Here is a 24786-nt window from a genome sequence, read left to right on the forward strand (position 1 = left end):
GCCGTCAGCTCAGCATTGCAATCTCGCGGCGCATCATTTTCCATGCATCTCTTTTACCAAAGAAGACATGCAGACGAAGAACTCAAAGCATGATCGGCCTTTGTATTTCACCGGGCACATTGGCTCCAGCATGGTCAACCGGATCCAAGTTGATCCGGGTTCTGCTGTTAGCATCATGCCATTCCGACTGATGCATCATCTCGGAATCCTGACTAGCAAACTAGCCTCCACCGGTACTACGATTTACGGATTCAACACCAGCGGGTCTAGACCCTTGGGGAAGATCCGAATCAAATGCCATATCGGGGATTTAAAATCAGAAGTTACCTGCTATGTGATTGACGCAGAAACGTCCTATAACTTACTGTTGCCGATACTGAATCGCCGGCCCAAGGAACGGACAGCGGAGATGAAGCTGACACCGAATCTGGGTTTGATTATGATGGTGGTTTTGTACTTAATGACATTGTACCCATTGTAATCAATCGTGACGATGATAAATCATCGGAAAGTAGTTGTAATTGGCAACTTGCCGAAGAACTATCAATAAACGATGATTTAGAGTATTCGGTGTGTCTTGATAATGTCACTAAAAAGCTTTATGATGACCCTGATTTGTATATGCCTCTTCAATCATTTTGCATGACGAAAAAACAGATACAAGATCCATGCGGAGCAACACTTGTCATCCCCGCGGGAATAGGGGGTGGAAAAGAAGTCGTCTACGGCAAAGGAAAAAAAGCTCCAATACCCGATCACTTCTTAGAAGAAGAAGACGATGAAGATAAACCTGCCCCTCATCTATTCAGATATGACGCAAAAGCGCGCGATCTAATGGAGAAGCATGGATATGACTTTACACTCGGAGAGGGTCTTTGCTTTGGTCGAGGTCCGCGAGTTCCACCTCGAATGGCCTATGTACCAAAGGGAAAACCTGATGATTATTATCGCCACAAAAGAGGTCTTGGTTATGTCTCCTCATCCGACGATGAATGTTGCTGGCAAGTCATCGATCAAATTGCTAACAAAGCTAGAAACGGATGCTCATCCGATTCTTCAGCTTGGGATTCCGATACTAGTATCGGTGAAATGTTCAAAAAGTTGATGTCGAACATGGTTACGGTCAATCCTACCACAATAGAGGAGGACGACCAGATGCCGACATGGGAAGATCCTTGGGTTCATCACCTAAACATGCAGTACGGTGATAGGTTTGAGCAAAGAGAACCTCCTACCGAAGATCAAGTAGTCCAAGTGAATATGGGAAGTGAGGAAAATCCGAAGCCGATATTCATTAGCGACAGTCTCCTACCCGAGGAGAAAGAAGAGTTAATTTCTCTTATCAGGGAGTACATCGATGTGTTCGCCTGGAATTATGAAAACATGCCAGGGCTCGATCCAAACGTAGCAGTGCATCGCCTCAATATTAAGTCGGATGTCAAACCTGTCAAACAACAACAAAGACGGTTTCGTCCGCAAATGATGGAGGCGATCGAAGCTGAGGTTAAAAAGCTTGTGGACTCGGGCTTCATTAGGGAAGAGCAACATCCAGAATGGCTTGCCAATATTGTCCCGGTCCTTAAGAAAAACGGGAAGATCAGGGTCTGTATTGACTTTAGAGACCTCAACACTGCTTGCCCAAAAGATGATTTTCCCCTTCCCATCACGGATGTTATCATCGACAATACGTGCTGATTCGAGAGAATGTCTTTCATGGATGGTTTCTCTGGTTACAACCAAATAAAGATGCATCCAGATGATGAAAAGCATACCGCATTTAGAACGCCTCTCGGCATCTTCTGTTACACAGTTATGCCCTTCGGCTTAAAGAATGCAGGTGCTACATATCAGCGAGTCATGTCAAAAATCTTTCAGGAGCATCTCCGAAAGACTGTCGAATGCTACGTAGATGATTTGGTCGTGAAAAGTCGTGATAAAAAAGATCACATTAAAGACTTAAAGACCATGTTCGACTTGATGCGAGCCCATCAATTGAAGATGAATCCTACCAAGTCTTTCCTCGGAATGTCTAGTGGTAAATTCCTGGGATTCGTCGTCACCACCAAAGGTATTCACATCGATCCTGATAAGGTAAAGGCGATTAATGAATTGCAGCCTCCGAGAAACCTCAAGGAGCTCAGAGGATTGCAAGGGCGATTAGCTTATATTCGTCGGTTCATCTCGAACCTCTCAGGAAAATGCCAACCATTCTCCAAGCTCGCAAAGAAGGGCGTGTCTTTTGTATGGGATGACGCTTGTCAAAAGGCATTCGAGAGTATTAAAGAATATCTCTCGAAACCTCCTGTACTCGTTGCACCGAAATCGGGCAAACCGTTCTTGATTTATGTCAGGGCGCGGAGCCACTCATTAAGTGCATTACTTGCACAAGATGACGATAACGGTCATGAGCAGGCAGTATATTATTTGAGCCGAACCATGGTAGGCGCCGAACCTCGATATCCTATGATTGAGAGAGAATGCCTCGCCTTGGTGTTCGCTATTCAGAAGATGCGGCATTATCTGGTCGGGCAGACCATTTATGTTATCTTTAAAGTTAATCAGGTCCGAGTATTCATGACTCAACCAGCTTCCATGAACTGGCGATTAGCAAAATGGGCCTTACTCTTGTCCCAATACGACTTACATTTTAAACAACAGAAGTCAGTAAAAGGGCAGGCCATCTGTGATCTCCTGGCAGCTAATCCAACTACGGACACCGCCGAGATATATGATGATCTACCCGACGAAGCCCACGAAGTCAACGCAACTTCGCACCAACAAGTATGGCGTTTGTACTTCGATGGCGCTTCCCGAGCAGCTATTGTCACAAGTGCTCCTGGAAGGTCTAAGATTTCTTCCGGAGTGGGAGTTGTCTTAGTTTCCCCAGGAAAACATGTGATGCCTCGAGCCTACTCGCTAACCGAGTCATGCTCGAACAATGTAGCAGAGTATAACGCATTGATTATAGGACTCAATTTCGCTAAGGAGCTGAGGGTTGAGTATCTCGAGGCTTTCGGCGATTCTCAGCTAATAGTCAAGCAAGTTCAAGGAGAATATGAAGTCCGAAGTCAAGATTTGATACCATACCATAAGATGGCAGTGGAGATGGCGGAATGAATACCTATGCAGACGCGTTAGCAGCATTGGCCGTATCTCTGGCACAACCTCCCGAAGCAGAGCAGTTTGTTACGGTAAGAACTCACCAACTCCTAGTACCGCTTTACAATGAAGATGCCAAGGAAGAGGAGGTTCAAGAGGCGCACGCTACTCAAATCGAGTTCGAACCACGAGATTGGCGTTTCCCCATCATCGACTACGTCTTGCATGGAATCTTGCCAGAAGATGTGAAGGAAAGGGAGTCAATCCGACGAAGAGCACCAAGGTTCTACTATAATACGGAGAATCGAACGCTATACCGCAGGGGGTACGATGGGTTGCTATTGCGTTGCTTATCGGCGAAAGAGGCTGAAGAAGTCCTTAGGGAGGCGCACGAAGGAGAGTGTGGCGCACACCAACCTGACCCTAAGCTTTATGATCGCATAAGAAGAATGAGGTATTTTTGGCCTTCTATGATGAGTGATGCAATCACGTATGCCCAAAAGTGTAATGCATGTAAAATACATGGGAATTATATGCACCAACCTTCGGAGCATCTGCATCCTTCGGTTACGTCATGGCCGTTCGAGACTTGGGGAATGGACATTGTTGGCCCGATAAATCCCCCATCAGTCAAAGACGACCGGTTCATCCTGGCAATTACCGATTACTTCTCCAAATGGGCTGAAGCAGTTCCACTCAGAGAAGTTAAAACGAGTAATGTCATTGCATTCATCAAGCACCATATCATCTATAGGTATGGTGTTCCAAGACGAATCATACATGACAACGGTCCTCAGTTTGTCAGCAACGCCTTCATAAGGTTCTGCGAAAAGTTTAAAATTCAGGACATCTCGTCGACGGCTTATAATCCTACAGCGAATGGATTAGCTGAAGCCTTCAACAAGACTATCATCAAACTCTTGTCAAAAATCGTGAAAACTAATAAACGAGACTGGGATGACAAGCTTGGCGCGGCACTATGGGCCTATCGGACCACGATACGCACGCCAACGGGAGCAACCCCGTATTCGCTGGTATACGGATGTGAAGCTGTTCTTCCATTGGAGATTTCGCTCTTTCAACCCAGATGATGACCGAAGAACAACATCAGAAACGCCTCGAAGAACTCGAGAGGCTCGATGAAAAGCGCCTGGAAGCTCAACAGCATATTGAGTTTTACCAAGCTAGAATTTCTCGAGCCTTCGACAAAAAGGTTCGACAAAGGAGTTTCAAAGAAGGGGATTTGGTTCTAGCTGAAAGGCGGCCTATGATCCTTAATTCCAAAAAGAATGGCAAATTTGAACCCAAATGGGAGGGACCATTCGTAGTGGAGACAGTCTACTCAAGTGGTGCATATCGCCTTGTCACCAAGGACGGTGACCGGCTTATGATGCCGATAAACGGTAAGTTCCTGAAAAAATACTATCCTTAGTATCTTCAGGATAACCAATGTATCGGGAAGTTCCCAGAAGAATACCACATGGGTATTCTTAGGGATAACCCAGTCATTGTAGAATTGATGAATAAGAAATCTACGTTCGAACTCTGAATGTTTCTTCTTATTTTTATCAAAATTCTCTAACTCTTATGAGTTATTTTTGTGAGATGAGATCCAATCCTCTGATAGGTTAATCTTTCCTCACCAAACCATCCGCTGATCAAATTAAACGACGGTGGATCCACCAACATTTCCATCTGTCCGTCGTTGGCATTTCTCAGACTCAACATGTTAGGTCCTAATCACCTAGCATTAAAGTCTTCCTTTGAGTGATAATACGAGTTGGCACTTTCTTTGCTACCTGTATTCCACCTTCTTTGCTTTCAGGTCAAACCTATAAAAGTTAGGGCCAAAGCCAAACTCCTCTCTCGATTCCTTCCATGAACGAGGGGTCCACTTTCAATTTGAACAGTCAAACCTATAAAAGTTAGGATTGTTCCCGATCTCACTTAGTCAAGCCTACAAATAGTTAAGACTAAGACCGAGTCATTCCTTTTCGATAAACGAAAATCCGCCCTGGTTCCTTTTTCCACCAAACCTATAAAAGTTAGGGTTGAAATTGGGTTTTTCCCCTCAATGAATGAGGGATTCTTTGGGTTCAAATGACCAATCCTATAAAAGTTAGGGTCGTTCGAACCTTTCCGATTCTCGGAGTGAAGATCCTACTCTTAGTTTTATCCTTCCGGATTCTGGGGGTGGAGATCCCACCTCGAGTTTCCTTTCCAGCTGTAGATAGAATATAAAAATCTTCCTCTTCAGCACCGGGAGATAGAATATAAAATTCTTCCTCTCCCATTTCTCAGTCTGTCTTTGCTCTTAGAAAAGACATAATTCTCAACTTCCAATCCGCGCACTTGGTGCACGGGGAATTTTATCTCAACTCCTAAATAGAGATAAGTCTACGTCTAACACGCGTTGCCGGTTTAGTCTTTTACCGATTGAAGAAGACACCAGAATCTGAGTCTAGGGAATTTTATCCCGAAGCCTAAGTAGGGATAAGTCAACGCCTAACACGCGTTGCCGGTTTAGTCTTTCACCGATTGAAAAAAAGACACCAATGTCTAAACTTGGGGAATTTTATCCCGAAGCCTAAAAAGGGATGAGTCAGCGCCTAACACGCGTTGCAGGTTTAGTCTTTTCACCGACTGAAGAAGACACCAGAATTCCAGTCTGGGGAATTTCATCCCGAAGCCTAAGGGATGAGTCAGCGCCTAACACGCGTTGCCGGTTTAGTCTTTCACCGATTGAAGAAGACACCAGAATTCCAGTCTGGGGAATGTCATCCCGAAGCCTAAGTAGGGATAAGTCAATGCCTAACACGCGTTGCCGGTTTAGTCTTTCACCGATTGAAAAAGACACCAAGGTCTAAACTTGGAGAATTTTATCCTGAAGCCTAAGTAGGGATGAGTCAACACCTAATACGTGTTGTCGGGTAGCCTATTCCCGTAACAAGGACGAAGCCTATGTATTCGAAGTCATAGCACAAAGCCTCAGAGAATTTACTCTCTTAGCACAACGTTACACGCGAAACGGATTCAGACAATCCGCGTGCTAGTCCGATTTCAAACGGTAATCGGTAAAGGCACGTCAAACCCGTTGAAGGCTGAAGGTTTGCCAAAAATCCCAAAGTCTATGTCTAACACGCATTGCCGGTTTAGTCTTTTACCGATTGAAGAAGACACCAGAATTCCGGTCTGGGGAATTTTATCCTGAAGCCTAAGAAGGGATAAGTCATCGCCTAATACGCGGTGCGGGGCGCCTTTTCCCTATAAGAAATGGCTAAGTCTATGTATTCAAAATCATAGCATCAAGTCTAAGAAAAGCGATTTTCTTAGCACAACGTTACATGTGAGACGGGTTTAATAATTCACATGCTAGTCCGATTTCAAACGGTAATCGGTAAAGACATTTCAAACCCGTTTATGGCTGGGGGTTTGCCAAAAATCCCATAAACCTTTTCATTCAGAATAAATACAGAAAGATCACAAAAGAAGCAAATACGGAGTTTCTATTAATAGATCGAGTCAAAAGCATACAATAAGAAGCTCGTTAGCCCGAAGGCAGTTGGCGGTTAAGAATATGAGACTTTAAACTAAAAAGTCTATCTACATAACTCCGCTCGAGTTCTGCCTGCAGATCAGCTCGAGCAGATTCTTCAGAACTGCTCAAAATCTCCATGGCTTCACTCTTCAGCTTCATCAGTCTCTCCTGGGTGGATCCTAGCCTCTCGAGTGCCTGTTCACGAGAACGCTCTAGTCCAACCAGGTCATCTGCAATAAGAGCAACAGATTCCTCGGCACACTTCAAGGCCTCTCTCAACCTAGTCACTTCCTCGCGGCTCGAGACGTTAGCCATTAGTTGCGCAATGGAGCTCTCATGTGACTGAAGCTCGCATCCGATGGAAGATCTCAGGTCACGCCACTGTACCAGCCTATGCTCCAGCTGAGAGGACACGAAAGAAGAAGCCCCATTAATCTCCAATTCCTTCAACTCTCGGATCTCTGACTCCAGGACAGCGAAATCGACAGTGAAGGAATCGGCCAATTCCGGGTATCCTTCTTCCCTCATCATCATCATGTGGCGAGAAAAGGAACGCCTGAACTGATCGAAACAGTATCAACTATGAAGAAATTTCTCGATCATGCCGTTATAAAAGGCAGTGAAGAAGCCGAGGTCCGTACGAAAAATATCTCTGTCAGGATCGGTATCGACCAAAAGGGCGCGGACACGCTCATATAGAGAGGATCGGGATCCTACAAGCAACAACATAGAAGTTCAGTGGATTATCGAATACGATAAGGAAATTCAAAGGCAAATTCCGAGCATACCAACGCCAACGGAGGTCCCCTCGGGCTGAGGTCCGACAGGCTCTGAGATAGCGACAGAAGTGGTCAAGGAGGGTATATCAACCCCTGCAGGCAAATTGCTCATACCACTCGGCAAGGACGGGGAGACGCCACTTCTATGCAAACTTTCAGCCCCGGGAACTGTAGTAGTATCAGGCACAACGGTCGGTCCTATAGTTACACTCCTGTATTAGTCAAATGGAAATTTGGACAAATAAGGAGAATCGGGACAAGAAGATCGTATGCATACCTGCAATCCCACCGTCCTCAGATGCAGCGGGAATGCCACGAGTCATAAGGGTATCGGCCCAAGCGGCTGGTCCTATAGTTGTACTTCTTTATTAGTCAAAATGAAAATTGAGACAAATAAGGAGGATTGGGATAATAAGGTCATCTGCATACCTGTAGGTCCATCATCCGTAGGTATCTGGGGAATGCCAGGAGTCATAAGAGAATCAGTCCCGGTGGCTGGTCCTATGATTGCACTCACATATATTAGTCAAAAGTCAGATAAACATAGAGAAGTACGATATCCCTAAATCGTATGCGTACCTGCGAGTCCGTCACTCCGAGGCAAGCTAGATATGCCAGGAATCGATATTGGGCTAATCCCAATGGTCAACGCGTAACCCTAGGTCAACGCCAGTCAACGCGTTGCAACCAGAGTCAACGTTTGACGATTCGAAACCCTAAGGTCAACGTCGGTCAACGCGTAACCCTAGGTTAACGCCAGTCAACGCGTTGCGACCAAAAAGTCAACGTTCGAGGATTCGAAATCCACACGAGTCAACGTTCGAGGATTCAAAATCCACACGAGTCAACGTTCGACGATTCGAAACCCTAGGGTCAACGCTGATCAACGCGTAACCCTAGGTCAACGCCAGTCAACGCGTTGCAACCAAAGTCAACGTTTGACGATTCAAAACCCTAGGGTCAACACCGATCAACGCGTAACCCTAGGTCAACGCCAGTCAATGCGTTGCAACCAAAGTCAACGTTTGATGATTCAAAACCCTAGGGTCAACGCCGATCAACGCGTAACCCTAGGTCAACGTCAGTCAACGTATTGCGACCAAAGACAACGTTTGACGATTCAAAACCCTAAGGTCAACGCCGGTCAACGTGTAACCATAGGTCAACGCCAGTCAACGCCAGTCAACGCGTTGCGACAAAAGTCAACGTTCGACGATTCGAAACCCTAGGGTCAACGCCGGTCAACGCGTAATCCTAGGTCAACGCCAGTCAACGCGTTGCGACCAAAGTCAACGTTTGACGATTCGAAACCGAAAGAACTTCGGCTATTCGTCAAAGCATCGACTAGACCGAAAATCGAAGGAGCCAAGAGTTGAAGCTGACTACAGGTCCTTACGCCGACTGAAGGCTAGACCAATCACATCCAAAGTATTCCAGCCTCTTCTATAAAAGAAACGAGTCCGGAACGCTTTGGAGGGGGTATCTGTAGGCATCGAAAATTGCCTATAGGTCTCCACGAACGGTTCAGTGTTAAAGAGCGACGATGAACGTCACTATCCGATCCATAGGAGTTCAATTGACGTCGATGAACGATTGAAGTGAATCGACGAACTACGTGAGCTGATAGGATTTCGGAACAACGAAGGCACGGGCTAATCGAGAGCCCCGTGATGTTGCAAAAAGAACGCCCTTCATGTCTCGTTCATTCTACAGATAATCCAACCATTGGAGCAGATAGAACTCTTCGTCAAGCTTCCAACGCACTTGGAATCACTCAAATCCGAGTTCGGACGAAGAATTTACAGCGGAAGCGGACGAATGCACCTCAACGGAATGTCTCAGAAATTCCAAAACACCCCCAGGGGTGTCTCGGAAATTCCGAGACACCCCAAGGGTGTCTCGAAAATTCCGAGATACCCTAGGGGTGTCTCGGATTTTCTGAGACACCCCAGGGGTGTCTAGGCTTTTCCTAGACACCCCAGGGGTGTCTAGGCGCCCCAGGTGCCCTCATTGCCTATAAATAGCAACCTTAGGCCTCACTTTTGGAGGATCTGGATTTTTGGAGAGTTGTCGAAGCCCTGCTGCAGTGAAGAGTGGTCGAGCGCTTCAACAGAGGAGAGGTCTTCATCAGATTCTTCATCATCCGTGTCCGTTCTTTAGTATTACCCTTCGTCGGTAATCCTAAGAAGAGCAAATATCTCGTTTTAGCCGAGATAGGCGCTTCAAGCTTCTAGATCTCCTCGCGGATCGACGAAGCTCTGTCCGATTTTTCTGGAACAGATCTGAGTGCCAGGTAGTCCACGGATATCGACGTCCCCGTCACAGGCCAAAGACCCACGCAAGCAAGAGACGATAAACGGATCTTGCGTTTATTTTCAAGAAAGTTGTAATTTTTATTTTTGTTATTTGAATTCATTTGTAAACGATTAAAGTTCTAATGAAATCAATGATGAAGGCAACTTTCGACGAAAACAACGATGATCTGAAACATTTCTAACAAGTGGTGGTAAAAGATTCTATACAACCTTCATAGATGACTATTCTAGATACACATTAGTCTATCTGCTGAAATCAAAAGATAAGGCCTTTGAAATATTTTTAAAATAAAAAACAGAAGTTGCAAATCAACTAAATACGAAAATTAAAAGATTAAGATCAAATAGGGATGATGAATATGAACCTAAACATTTTAATGAATATTGTGAACTACATTGAATAATTCACGAAACAACCCCTCCTTTTTCACCCTACTCTAATGGTGTAGCTAAAAGGAAAAACAGGACACTAAAAGACATGAATGAAATGTTAATCAGTTCTAGAGCACATCTCTACCTGTAGGGGGAGGGTATCCATTCTGCTTGTCATATCCAAAACAGAATGCCATAGATATTTGATTGCATATTTATAGGTTATGCTCATCATAGTGCTTCTTATAGATTTCTTGTTATTAGAAGTGATAATAATGCAATGAACCCTAACACTATTGCTGAAACTAAAAATGCAGAATTGTTTGAACATGTTTTTCCTTTGAAACCTCATGTAGATAAAACCTTCTCATGCTTCATCTTCTAGTCATGAACATGAATCTAATGATAATGTAGAAATTGAACTAAGAAGTAAAAAAGCTAGAAAAGAGCTAGTTATGGTGATGACTTTTATACCTTTCTAGTTGATAATGATCCTCTCAACTACAGTGAAGCTATTTCATCTCCAGATGCTCCTTTCTAGAAAAAACACATTAATGAACTTCTATACTATATAATCACATTTGGGAACTTGTTAATTTGCTACCAGATGCAAAACTAATTGGTTGCAAATGAATCTTTGCAAGAAAGCTAAAACCTAATGGGTCCATAGAAGCCAGATTAGTTGCTCAAGGATATACTCAAAAAAATATTTTGATTATTTTGATACATTTTCCCCTGTGACTAGGATTGCATTTATTAGAGTGTTATCTGCTTTAACTTCTGCTCATAAACTTGTTTCTAATAGTTATCGTATTAATGAGGCTGATAAATGCATTTATACTAAATTTGAAAATAACGTCGGTGCTATCATATGCTTATATGTTAATGATATGCTTCTTTTTGTACAAACTTGCAAATTATAAATACACCAAATCGTTTGTCTTCAAACTTTGACATGAAAGACATGGCTGAAGTTGATATGATATTAGGAGTTAAAATAACTAAAGCTACAGATAGTACCATGCTTTCACAAGAGCACTATTTAGGGAGAATGCTAAAGAAATTTGGTCATTTTGATTGCAGTCCTGGCTCCACACCTTATGATAGTAGCATTCACTCAAAAATGAATAAAGAACAAAGTGTGTCGCAATCTAAGTATCACAAATCAATGGTAGTTTAATGCACTTGATGAACTATACACAACTTAATATTACTTATGATGTCTTAGTCACTACACTCATATGTCAGACAAATTTTTAAAACCACCCCTTTTAGGATTTTATTTGCAAAAACCGACCCCTTTTGAAAATAATTACAAAAACCGACTTGTTTTCAGCCCAGCGCTGAAAACAGGTCGGTTTTTGTAAAGAGTTCTCCGAAACATCACGGGAGTTCAACTCCCGTGAAGTTTATCGAGAAATTAAACTTCACAGGAGTTGAACTCCCGTGAAGTTTAATTTCTGCTTAAAACTCCACGGGAGTTCAACTCCCGTGGAGTTACAGTCAAACATTCCCAGGTTCTCTGGGAAATTGGGACTGCAACTTCACGGGAGTTCAACTCCCGTGAAGTTGCAGGTCATCCAGAATGCACAACCTGCTGTGCATGTTTTGTATATGTACCTATTAACTCATATATATGCCAATTTATTTGCAAACAACAATATATACATGATTCAACCATGAATTATAACTCATATATATGCCAATTTATTTACAAACAACAATATATACATGATTCAACTATGAATTAAACACACACGATTATATATATGAACAATAATTTACCTTCAAAAGTTTAGTATTTGAAAATTCAGGAAAGTTACAAATTTTAACAAAATAAGTTTAAATACAACCCAATATAGCTCCCCTCATTCCTCTCCCTCTCTTCCCCCTCCCCCTCGCTCTTCCCCGCCCCCTGGGTTCCTACTGATGAGCCTCAACTATCTGAGTATGCATGCGAAGTGCCGGCTCCATCGGCATGCGAAGTGCCGGCGTCATCATCACGCGGCCGTCGACGTCGAGCGTACGCCCGTCCAAATGAGCGAGACCTGTCCTCACGGCCTGCGAACTCGTCGACGTGAGTCTTATGAAACACCTACGCTATGCTCTTCTTGATCCTGCTGATGAGCCCTAACGCCACTTGATCCTGAATCTCAGTCACGTGCGCATCAATATCAGCATCAATGCTATCTAAAACACGGACCTGCGTGGTAAACAATTTATTAAGTATCAACTCAATAAAAAATGTTATAATTTAGCTTAGATCTCATACGAATTATCCCAATCCCCGAATATTTTTATCATCGCCTTCCTCCTAGCATTCCAACACTTGTGATATGATACATCCAAGTTGGTGGCTTTATGCACTAAAAGACGGATATCTTTCGGCCTTAGATCAAGATCCTCCCTCAGATGCGGTAAAATCAATCGATATATAAAAGAAGAGGACGCATTCTTGTTATTCATCTCTAATCGAGGATTGCTACAAGTGTAGAGTCCATTGTATAATGTGATTTTGAATTGCCCACCTACTCTTGCACCCGAGCGTGAATTAAGCTTCCACGGACACCTCGCATTGCCGTCGTGGTGTCCACTATTATCTTCGACATCGTCATCTTTGCGATAGAAACAAACCACATTATAGCTTGTAGTATTATTTTTTGTTGGACTGAACTTCACATTTTTTGCAATGGAATACGTGCGAATAGCATGGATCAATTTTTTCTTACTCTCGTAAAGATCTCCCTTCATGAATGAGAAGTCCTCGGCCTGTGTATCAACACCGCTATTAGTGCCAATAGGAACACTTTCCATCGCGGAGTTATCAATCCATTCATCTCCTTGAAGTTCATCGGGCGGCGGATCCTCTAAGCCGACATACTCATTATTAACATAACATCCGTCGATGTGTTGGTTTTCCCCGTCATCACGATCTATCAAGGTCATGCTATTAATTTGTAATCCCTCCTCTTCATCATCATTCTCGGATTCAACACTTGCATTATCTTCTTGAATTCACGTGTTAGTATCGAAAGCATTCGAAGTGCCCACGAACGAAGGACCGCTCATGTATTATGATTGTGTCCAACATTCATCTTGTTGAGGAGATAAAAAGCCTACAGAATCAACTTCAGGATCTTCCAACATGCGGGAATACATTCCTTCTTAGTTCAACGATTTGCCCAAATCTCTCTGATATTTTTCAATGAACAATTCGACCGAACGCTTCTCGTCGTGTAAGACATGAATGTGACCCATATCGTAGTCACTTGATATTTGAATGTCACTTATTCTGTTCCCCACAACAGGATAATTGCAAACCACACTGAGGTGATACTTACGTGAGTTAGTTAATGTAAGTTTGTGTAATTCATTAACCAACTCATCGAAAGTACACGATTTTGTTATGAGTTAGTTAATGTAAGTTTGTGTAATTCATTAACCAACTCATCGAAAGTACACGATTTTGTTATGAACGGTCTCGTCGTGCCTCCTTCGTAAACGGGCATATTATTTTTGAGGTAATTAATCTTCCCATCATAAGAACAGAGAATTACAATTCGATCGTTCATCTTTACCTCTGAAGAGTGAAAAATTCAATATCAATATTACACGAAAAGCCAAATAAATATTGATTGTTACTAGTTTTTACATTTACGTAATAACTCTAATTTCCACATTAATTGATAATTTCACCTCTAAATACACAAAATTATTTAATACATCTTCACAAAATTCGTAAATAATTCACAATTAAATTCTAAAATCTAATTTATATCATACATATGTAAAATCTAATTTTTCTTCACAAAATCTAAATAATTCACAATTAAATTCTAAACTCTAAATACAATAATTTTCAAAAAAGATCTATCTGCTAGTTATGACCGCCTCCTAACTTAAGTTAGGTGAAGTGACACCTTAGGACACATTTTATCTATTAATATTTATGTTTGCCGTTTATTTAGAAGTTTTAATTAGCACGATAGCATTCAGCTCAGGCTATCTCAATTTGGTAAAGTATAGTTTGGCTTACATTTTGCTATGAATTCAAACTTGATTCCTCGACTAGGGACTTATTTCGTTGCTGCCAGTTGACACTTCTCTTGGTATCCTTCCTTTTGTTCCTCCGTCCTTGAGGTATTCTGCTTGATTTTAGTATCAGAATAAAAGTCGATCTTTTTCAGATTCCAAACATCTTAAAACAATTTGATTCTTTTCGACCCCAATCCAACGCTTTTACTTTTTTAATTTAGTTGATATTGGCTGTGAAGTATGCTAGGATAACAATTATTTCAATGATTCAATCTTTATATTTATAATGTATAAAAGGCTGAACATAGCTTATCAGACCTTCAGGATACCACTGTTCCCACATTTAGTTAGAGACCCATGGATTTTGCCAATGTCAAAACCTTCTTTTGTTTATGATTCAAAATATGTCTGGATCAGTAATATATGCTTTCACAAGTAATGCAAAGAAACTCGTAAAATGTTATGCTTCTGTGAACCAGGTGCTTCATCAAGCAATTAATTTATTCAGACATTTAAAGTTTAGGTACTTACATAACTTAGATTTGGCATTAGAATGAAAGTAGAGATAAGAGGTAGAACGTGTGTTATAGGAAAATCATTAAGCACTTCAGAGAACACTAACTGGATCAGAAAAGTCAAGGATCTGTACAGCATATATTTAGAAACTTGATGCACAACCAAACAATGCAATCAGATGACTACATACTCGATATCCAAGTCAAGTTATTACAATATGGAAGCAACTTTAAATAGAATAACAAAAACAGGAATCAACCAGCACCTGAGAGCAAGTTACGAGTAATGAAATTTCTTTTAAATTTAGAGCTAGCCACGTGCAAGGAATTTTAAGAGTTACCATGTAAAGAAATAACTCTTACTTGGCATTACCTTCAGCTTTTCTTTCAGCATCATTCTCAAGAATGACAGCAGAATTCCCCTTTACATCTGTGTAATCAGAGGGAAAGTTTAAAACAATAAAAATTGCTTCTAATTTTACCCTTGAAGGGAAAAAATTCAAGAATAAAAAAAAATATAGTCAACATTGACTTCTTATGCACAATCAAATTAAATTATTGTTCAGAAAACTATCAAGATTGAAAAAGAAACAAATTATTATCGACTTCTTACACAATCCAAAAATTGTTTTGACCGCTACAGGAATATACAGTTATTATCAATGTAAAAATCAAAAAATTTCATGTGCACAACCTATTGTTAGAGAAATCACTTAGTTGCGTAACCAATATCAAAAAATGTCATTTAAAACAAAAAGAAGAGAGGACAGCATCAGAAACCAATATAAATAGACAAACAGGGAAACGTCTCCACTTAAAGATGTCTACATGGGCCTCAAGAATAGAAGTATGTTTGCGGTGTTCATGTGTTTGTGTATTATATAAGGTATCAGTTATAACCCCTTTCAGCAAAAAGAGCTACCAAGACATAGAACTAGCGAGGTCCGCTTGCTCCAATGTGACTATAGGTGGGCCTCAGCCGTACTCTCCGTGTGTGTACAGACATGTGCATGCATCCTACTTAGGTGGATGGGTTGTTTGTGTGCATGAGCAGTGATGAATTGAAATGGAAATAAAATCCAATTGGTGAAAGTAGGTTATATAAATCAACAGGGAGCGCTTTTCCATCTTGACTTCAACAACTTTATTGTATATGTTGTATATCAGATTGTTTTGAAACCTATACCCCATGAATCAACCAGCAGAAAATGAACAAAATTTAGACGGGTTTCGCTATCCTTTTTAAAGTCAGGGGGGTTATTCATTGGTGTAAAAATTGGGATAATGAGATAATTTTTAGAACACCAGTTTTTGGTGTTATTCATTGGTGTAAATGGAACTGGAGTATCTGTTGTGGTGTTATTAGTTTGTTGGGGTAATTGGGGGACAAATACCCCACTTCCCCTAAAATTACACCAACTATATAAACATAACTCAGCCTCAACCCTCAAAATTACCCCATATTGATTTCTGGAACAAGAGAACGGAACAAAATTACCCCATTTTCTGGTTCTCGAGCTCGATCCCCCCTGTCGTCGTTCTCGAGCTCGAGCGCGCCGCCCCCTTGTCGCGTTCTCTCGAGCTCGAGCGCTCTGATTTTCCGTCGCCGTTCTCGAGCTCGAGCGCCCGCTCCTCCTATCGGCCGGAATCTCCATCGCCGGAATCGAGCTCGAGCGCAGCCAGGCTCCTCCGCCGTTCTCTTAGCACGACCGACAGCTCCGTCGCCCCCTCAGAAGAGATTCGACGGGGCCAAAGATCGCCGGTCTCAAGCTCGATATCCCGACGCCAAGATCGACCGTGACCCTAACTCCGTCATCTCGAGCTCGATATCCCGACGCCAAGATCGCCGTTCGCCGAACTCGAGAGCCCCGAGCCCGGATTTCCCCTGTCGCCGTCATCTCCTCCGCCTCCTCCACCGTGACCCCAACCCAGGTACGTGCCCTTTTCCCCCAACTGAATTAATTTGTGGTTGTGAAATGTGAATGAAATTTGAGTTTATGGATGAAATGTGAATGAAATTAAGTTTATGGATTCATGTGAATGAAATTATAGATGTGAAATGTGAATTCTTGGTCCATCTCAGAGCAAGGGAATTACTCCCATTGGAACAATTTTACCCAATTTGTCCCACTTTATCCCACTCAAATTATCCCATTGGGTAAAATTACCACATTGGAACAATTTTACCCAATTTGCCCCAAATTACACCAATCTTCCAACCATTTACTTCTACATTCATTAACTATAAAGATAAGTAGATCAGGACTAGTAGTTTGCATAATCTGTGGGAAATCTCATGAAAATGATACCATCTGACATTCTCATTCATGTGCCTCTATGTGCACGTAATAGTTGACAGGTACCTCTAAAATATCTTATATGATAAATTATGCAGTATATTATATATTTTACCCATTATTCATTCAGTATATATAAAGAACTTTTCAAAAAGTCAGATATAGTTTAAACTGGAAAACCATGTGGATCTGCACTTCTCTTCAGCAGAATCCTCAAGGTATGGGGCTCCATTTCCTGCCACATATAATAGATATGCCCTTTAACATTATAAAGGCAGCAAACACAGTACCCTTTTCAATATTTGGCAAAGCATGTTTTAGAGTCGAAAGATTAAGTTTATTCAGATGAAAAAAGACCCGAACCTAATTTAATTGATATTGGCTGAAAATTATTAGGATAACAGTTATTTCAACATTTATATTATTGTAGAAGGCTGAATATTTATTGGACCTTCAGGATACCACTGTGTTCCCATATTGATTTTGAGACCCATGGATTTTGCAAATGGCATAACCTTGTTCTGCTTATGCATCAAGACATGTCTGGAGGATTGGTAATAGTAATGCTATTATTCCCTAAGCAGTGTAAAGACGCGTAAAAATCTAATGTCTCTGTGAACCAGGCTCTTCATCAAGCAATTAATTTATTCAGAACAGTTAAAAGGTTAGGAACTTGTATATTTTATTAAACCTAATACAGTATCCAAACAATCCAATCAGATGACTAATTATGAATCGTATAAACAAGTCAACTCAGTGCATTATGGAAGCAACTTTAAATAGGTTAACATAAAACAGGAACAGTGCCTCAGAGAATATTATGCATAATAACATTTCTTGTAAATTTAGAACTAGCCACATGCAAAGAATTTAAGAGTAAGCCTGCGAAGAAATAACTTCAAGTTGGCAATACCTTCAGCCTCTCTTTGACCATCATTCCCAAGAGCAACAGATGAATTCCCCTTTACATCTGTATAATCAGGTGGAAAGTAATTAAAGAAAATGTTTATAATTTTACCTTCTTGAAGGAAAAAAATCAAGACGGATAAATTAGCACATTGGCCAATATAGTTAAAATTGACTTCTTTTGCACAATCAAACTAGTAGTTTGTTGGAAAAAAAATTAAAGATTGAAAAAAGAACAATTTAACATCGACTTCTTATGCACAATCGAACTAGGAGATCGTTGTAACCGTCCTAAGTTAGTTTGCAGTCATTTAAATACATGGAAAGCAAACAGCAGACGGATAAATTAGTGCATTAGCAAATAATTATATATATAGAATAGTTCCTGCTCCGAGCCTGTTTGCTAAGTAGTCGCAAGCTTCATCCAAGTATGAAGCATCCCTTACAAGAATACAAAGTTATTCTCGACATGAAAATTAAAAAAATTCATTGCACAAACTATTTTTAGAGAAAGCGCATACATGTGTAACCAAGATCCAGACATTTCTTTTTAAAAGAATAGGGGATAGTATCAGAAACCAATATAAATAGACAAAAAGAGAAACTTATAGACTTAACAATATGTTTTCTCATTTAGGTCTAGCGGTCTGCACAATTTTCCATCTCATGAGCGCAATACCATCTGACATTCTCATTTGCCTGTGTCTATATCTATGTAACAGTTGACATGGTACCCTTAACATATCATATAATAAAAATTCTGCAGAACATTAAGTATATTATCCACTCTCCATTCAGCATGTATAAAGAACTTATAAAGAAGTCAGATACAGTTTAAAACCATGCAGACAAATTAACCAACCTCTACATTTTTCTTCCGAAGAATTCTCAATGTATGAGGCTACATTCCCTGCCACATAAAATAGGTATGCCCTTTAACATTATAAACGCAGCAACAAAGTACCTTTCTCAATTTTTGACAAAGCATACTTTAGAGTCCAATGATCAAGTTAATTCAGATGAAACAGAACTTAAAAGATAAATGGAGTTCAAAGGAAATTTCAGTCAATAATTAATTGCATCGAAGCTCAACAATAGCCTAAAAAACAATACGAAAAGACCAAGAAAGATAAATATATTAACAGCAAAACAATATCCTTTTTTAATTCAGTGCCCTAGAGTTAGGCATAGAGATTGGCTGATTTCTGACAAGACTCATGTTGCTAAACATGGGACCCAAAAATTGTAAGGTTTGAATAGGTTGCACGGAAATGGGTATGGTTACTGGTATGGGTGCGGATATGGGTATGGGACAAAAAAATTATAAAATGTAGGGTACAGGTACACATCTACATATATATTGAAATTAATAATTTACATGAGGTCATTATTACTTTCCGATTCATGTGTAATTAAAATTAAAATTCCTATCATATTTTGAAGTTTCTTTTATTATGTTGATTATTATAAATTAGAAACTACTTGTTTTGAACTAAAAACCCAAACAACCTTTTAAATTATAGTTATGAACTTGGGTATGGGCTGAAATGAACCCGACAAATATCTATGAATTCCAAGAAATGGATGTGAAGTGTAAGATATACATCCAAGAAGTGTTTGACAAGTGTTTTAGTTAAAACATATATCATATAATTAAGTACATGTCTTGATAAACATATACATATGTCCGAAAAGTGTCCATGAAGTTTGGGTATAGATAAGTCTCGGGTACGTGTCAGAAATGGGTATGACTTCATGATAGAAGTACCCCGGTAGCATTGACCCATTCCATTCTGGACCACCCTTCACACTTACCCCCAAGATCAGCTACAAGTTAGAAGAAGAAGCCAGGTTCAGCCCATTAAAGTTTATATATTTGAGTTCAATTTTTTTAAAACATAGTAGAACTATAAAGTATTAATAAGGATAAATATCTTAACAAGTAGTTCTCATTGTAGGCTTGGTGGTAAAAAAAAGGGTACGCAAGTGACTATGTTGGGTCTTCGAGCCTCAAGTGGTAGGCGATATGAACTCAAAATAGGACCCATCAAAAACATCATCCCCCTATAAGCATATATACTGCTGGCACCAATCACATACCTATTAGCATAAATAATACTGGTTTAGCAAAACTGTCCCCAGACCTTAAAATCATCCAATTTCAAGGGAATAAAATAGTTGATGTCTCATCCCTCTCCTAACCCTAGCCACAACCACCTGCAGCGATCGTCCCATCATCTCTCACAAAAGCCCCGACTTCCCTTTGTTGCCAACAATCTCTCTCTCTCTCTCTCTCTCTCTCTCTCTCTCTCTCTCAACATAATTAAAACTTAATGAAACACAATTAAAGTTAATTTAATAAAAAAATAGTTTAATTGGGGATTAATTTTGAAAAGTGTAGTTTGGTCATTTAGTATTAGCCAATACCACCGTTAGGGAGGTCTGTCGGGAAATTTTGAAAGTTCGTGGGATTTGCGGCACGCCCTAATGTTCATGTATATTTAGTGGAATTAACAAAGTTGATGGCAGTGTAGTGCCAAACCCCCCTCCCCCCCTCCCCCCAAAAAAAATAAGTTCATGGGCGTTTTGTGAAATTAACCGGACAAAAATCTACTCATGAGTACGTGAATTTTCATATGTGCATATTTGATAAGTGCATCATATCGCCAAGATCATAGAACATGGTTTTATGGTACATCAGCACTGGTCAAAAGTGGAACAAGTATAAGTGAACAAACCTGTAGGTTCCTCTGCAGCACCTTCGACATAGGCAACATCATTACCTGCTTGACCATATGAAACAGTTACTCATTCACTCCTTATTTAATATTGATAAATAATTAATGAAAACAAGTTTTGACATTATTGTAAAAGTAAATAACGACTGTAACTAGGCTTTGGAGAATAAGTTCTAGCCTATAATCAACTAAACACTTGGATGAGTGATCAACATGACTGAACAAATTTGAAAGATAGAAGAAGAGGTGAAGCATGTATTGCCAAAAACTAAGTGGACTAAACTCAAGCCTAAATCAAATAGCACTATAACAGTGTTCCTCAACTTCTGGAGCAAACAACGGTATATTAGTCTGCTACATTTAGCAGGCAGTAGAAAATAAGTAAAGAAAAATTCATTAAGCTCCCTCAGTAATTTATGCCCATTGTAACCACAACAACAATGCCTGTATCCAAAAAAAAACCCCAAACTTTTGGTGTCGGCTACATAAATCTTATTCCCAAACTTTTGGTGTCAGCTACATAAATAAGTAATGAAAACAAATTGCAACATCATTTTAAAAGTAAATAATGACTGTAACTAGGCTTTGGAGAATACGTTCCAGCCTATAATCAAATATACACTTGAATGAATGGTCAACGTGACTGAACAAATTTAATTGAAAGATAGAAGAAGAGGTGAAGGATGCGTTGCAAAAAGTAACTGGACAAACTCAGGCCTAAATCAAATAACACTATAGTAGTGTTACCCAACTTTTGAAGCAAACAAATGTATATTAGTCTACTACATTTAGCAGGAAGTAGAAAATATTATAAATAGTGGTACATAGCGCCGCAATAGCGACGCTAATAGCGTTAGCGATCCCTTCTCGCTACGCTTTCGCCCAATAGCGGTGACACATTGCGGAATATGCATTTTTTGCTGGCAAAAGCGACCAATAGCGCGCCATAGTGGTGAATAGCAGGCTATTGCAGGCAAAATCTGCTTTTTGACCGCTATGTAAAAGCAGTTTGAGGTTTATTTTTTTAAATTAAACCCGACCCACAACCATTGCATCCCACTGCCTCCTGCAATTTCTGACGTATTCTCACTGCCATCCACAGCCTCCGGCACCTCCCTCAACACTTTCTCTCACCTCTTCTCACAGTGAGCTCCTCCTACTATGGTCCTCTCACAGTTTAGCTCCTCTTCTCGAGGACCTTTTGGCTCTTCCTCCAGTCATCCTCGGTATTATGTGACAATTACATGTCAATTTTAGGTCTAGAATCTTTTTAAATCATCAAATATGCACTTTTAGATTTTTTTTTAGAATTTTCTTTGATTTTTCTTATTCTTTTGAATATTTATATGTATCTAAATTAGACCGCTATATTATGACTTTGCACTTTTTGCCGCTAGTTTTCCGCAATAGCCCTAAATAGTCTTAGCGATGCCTCACCGCTATGCGACGCTATCCGATATCGATAAATAAAGAAAAATTCATTAAGCCCCTTCAGTAATTTATGCCCATCATAATACCAACAACAAAGTTTGTATCCCAAAAAATTTTCTTAACTTTCATGTCGGCTACATAAATCTTATTCCCATTACAACAGACAACTAAATCCTGATTTAGTAATAAACAGAAAATCGATAAAATGTAATGCAAAAGACCTTGAAAAATTGTCTTGAAAATTTGTCCTCAGATACAGATGGCAGCTAAACTAGATATGAACAAATACCATATGAGAATGAACTAACTGTTTACTAGATGAACAAATACCATATGAAAAATTGTCCTCAGATACGGATGGCAGCTAAACTGCAATTAGTTGTCTAACGTTGGACAAGTTCAACTAATTGTTTACTAGATGAGTCACTAATGATGACTTCAAAACGAATAAAATCAATGTCATTCTCTAGATGAAAATAAATTCTTAGTGCATGATTGATAAAAGCATCATGGCAGACATTTATTTAATCCTTGGATATTCACCGGACCATCCACATTGTCATCCGTATTACCAGTGTCTGGAATGATTTCTGGAATCTCCTTCACTAGTCGGGTTCGTTCCTCTGGTGTACGGAGCAGCTCTCTTCTGTCAATATATTCATGGAGCGTAAACTCAAAACACGTTAAGGTGTCATGATTACCCATACGCATCAAGGATGCGCAAACAGTGCGATAAATAAAGAATATCAAATCATATCCATGAGTGCACTCATTCCTAAAGGATATTCTCTGCGCCACCCCTTCTCATTTGCTCGTTCTATTTGCTTCTGTAACTTCAGAATCTCTCTGCTGATCCACTGGAAAAAGAATATATTTAGTTTAGCAATGAACTGTGGATTAAAAAGCAATCAAAAGACCATACCTGCAGAAGAATATGCTCAGACATTGTCAGTTTAGCAGAATAAATATGAAACCAATGAGTTTAATGTTACTCAAAGCTTAACAGCAAGCTGCTACCTTAGAAACATATCCCAAGAAACAGTAACATAACACTGTAAAGAGATTATTTTATAATGTAAGATACTTACATGGTTCACTATGTCCTCATGAATGCTTTTCACTTTTTTCTCAAGCTCTACCTACCAAATGATATGAGAGTACATATAAGAAATTGCACCAAAGAAAGTGGCTAAAGTCCAATAGAAATCAGATAGGTTTAGCAGAATAAAAAAGAAAAACTAGAGTAGAATCATCAGTATGACATCAACAAAATTATCATACATGTAGCATGGTCAAAATCCACTCCGGAACATTGATGCATTAATGCACTGTATTGAGTCTTTTGCTTTATAAGTAAGACAGGTAAAATCAATTGGGCTGCTTATATAACCCAGCCTTGCATATAGACAACTGTGGTGTAGATGCATGCTTCTTATTTCTGTATTTTTTTTTGCATCTCTCATCAAGGTTTAAGTCACTGCTTCCTTTCTTCACACCCTTCATTTAGCAACTTAATAAGTAAGGATAATTTCTTTAATACAAAATATTTATACGAGAACTTGTAGTTTGCATTATAATATCCATGGAATGATTAATTAAACTCATTTGCTTGGTTTGTCATCCACTAACCTGCGAAAAAGAAAGAAAATAAAGTTATGACTAACTCCTGGAATTTTATAGGGATTACACAGGGGGTGGGGGAGAGGGAGTCTTGCAATTGGGCCCCTAACAATTCTGTCTGAAACTGATTTCATCTAATAAAAATGAGAAAGAATTAGAAAATGAAATATTTCCTAAAAAATAGATCAAAATAATCTGGTTGCCAACATAAATGTTATCAACGGTTATCTCCCATATAATTCTGAAGAATCATGATTCTTTCTATTATCATGCATACGGGAGCGGGAGCAGTATCAACATAGGATATCAAGAAAGAAAAGGGCTTACTATAGTCGGCCGTTTAAAAAGGCCTTTCTTCACTAATTGGCGGAGATCTTCGCAGTCCTCCTGCAAACAAAAACCATACAATTCAGAATAATTACACTTCTAATAAAGTAGGATATGTATCTGAATTGTGTACGAATAGAGATGCTACTGGCGCTGAAGGAGTGACATCCAATGTTAAGACCTCAGGTAAGAAGTTCTCATGATTTTAATTTAAGTTCATTAAATCAACTTAAGCTTTATTATGCGTGAATCAAATACCATCAAGTCAACTTGAATTAGAGTTTCTAACTTCAGTTTTCAGTAATTCAGGTGTTTTAGCCAATAAAGTAAGTTTACTACGAATGAATGGGTTCACAGATTTAGGGTATGACTCTAATCCAATCAGCACTTCATCTTCAAGAGTTATTTTTAAAGTGCAGCTTTACAGCTTTACTTGCGGATTTTCTGATGATTATCCAATTGGAATGTTATAGATGGTTACGTTTAATAAATAATGGACATTTCGATCAATGCTAAACACACCAATCAAGTCGGCCCCATAGTTGACCAAGTGTAGTTGCATTGTAAATAATTAAAGGATAACCTGCATTTTACAAGACCTCGATACTTTGCTTAGAAGATTCTGAGTTGTATGAGCACAGGACATGTACTCTGCTTGTTCTGTCCTTTTTTCCTGCTGTAATTCCTGACTCACTTTCTCTAATTTGTCCGATCTGGCCTCTTACTTTTGGAGAACTTTGGAGTATCTCTTCCTTATTCATAAATTTAAATTCATGAGGACCTGTTTTTCTACCCTCAACTTGGCTTCTAGGGG

General features: G+C 39.9%; 1 protein-coding gene across 3 annotated transcripts in view; it reads right to left on the reverse strand.

Annotated features, from left to right (window-relative positions):
- LOC109837975 (uncharacterized protein At5g08430-like) overlaps nt 1-24786 on the reverse strand; it is a 49283-nt gene that overhangs the window by 14632 nt on the left and 9865 nt on the right. The window contains exons 6-13 of one of the 3 annotated variants that reach the window (XM_020406372.1): nt 23973-24032; nt 23114-23164; nt 22812-22882; nt 22598-22692; nt 20595-20639; nt 18719-18766; nt 17864-17920; nt 15027-15083 (exon numbers count right to left, since the gene is read on the reverse strand). In XM_020406372.1, the coding sequence (XP_020261961.1) occupies nt 15027-15083; nt 17864-17920; nt 18719-18766; nt 20595-20639; nt 22598-22692; nt 22812-22882; nt 23114-23164; nt 23973-24032 (484 nt within the window). Of the gene's footprint in view, nt 1-15016; nt 15084-17863; nt 17921-18718; nt 18767-20594; nt 20640-22597; nt 22693-22811; nt 22883-23113; nt 23165-23972; nt 24033-24786 lie in introns of all 3 variants that reach the window. The other 2 variants (XM_020406374.1, XM_020406373.1) reach the window with 2 other exon arrangements.

This window comes from Asparagus officinalis, chromosome 4 (assembly GCF_001876935.1).
Source record: "Asparagus officinalis chromosome 4, Aspof.V1, whole genome shotgun sequence".
Lineage (NCBI taxonomy): Eukaryota > Viridiplantae > Streptophyta > Magnoliopsida > Asparagales > Asparagaceae > Asparagus > Asparagus officinalis.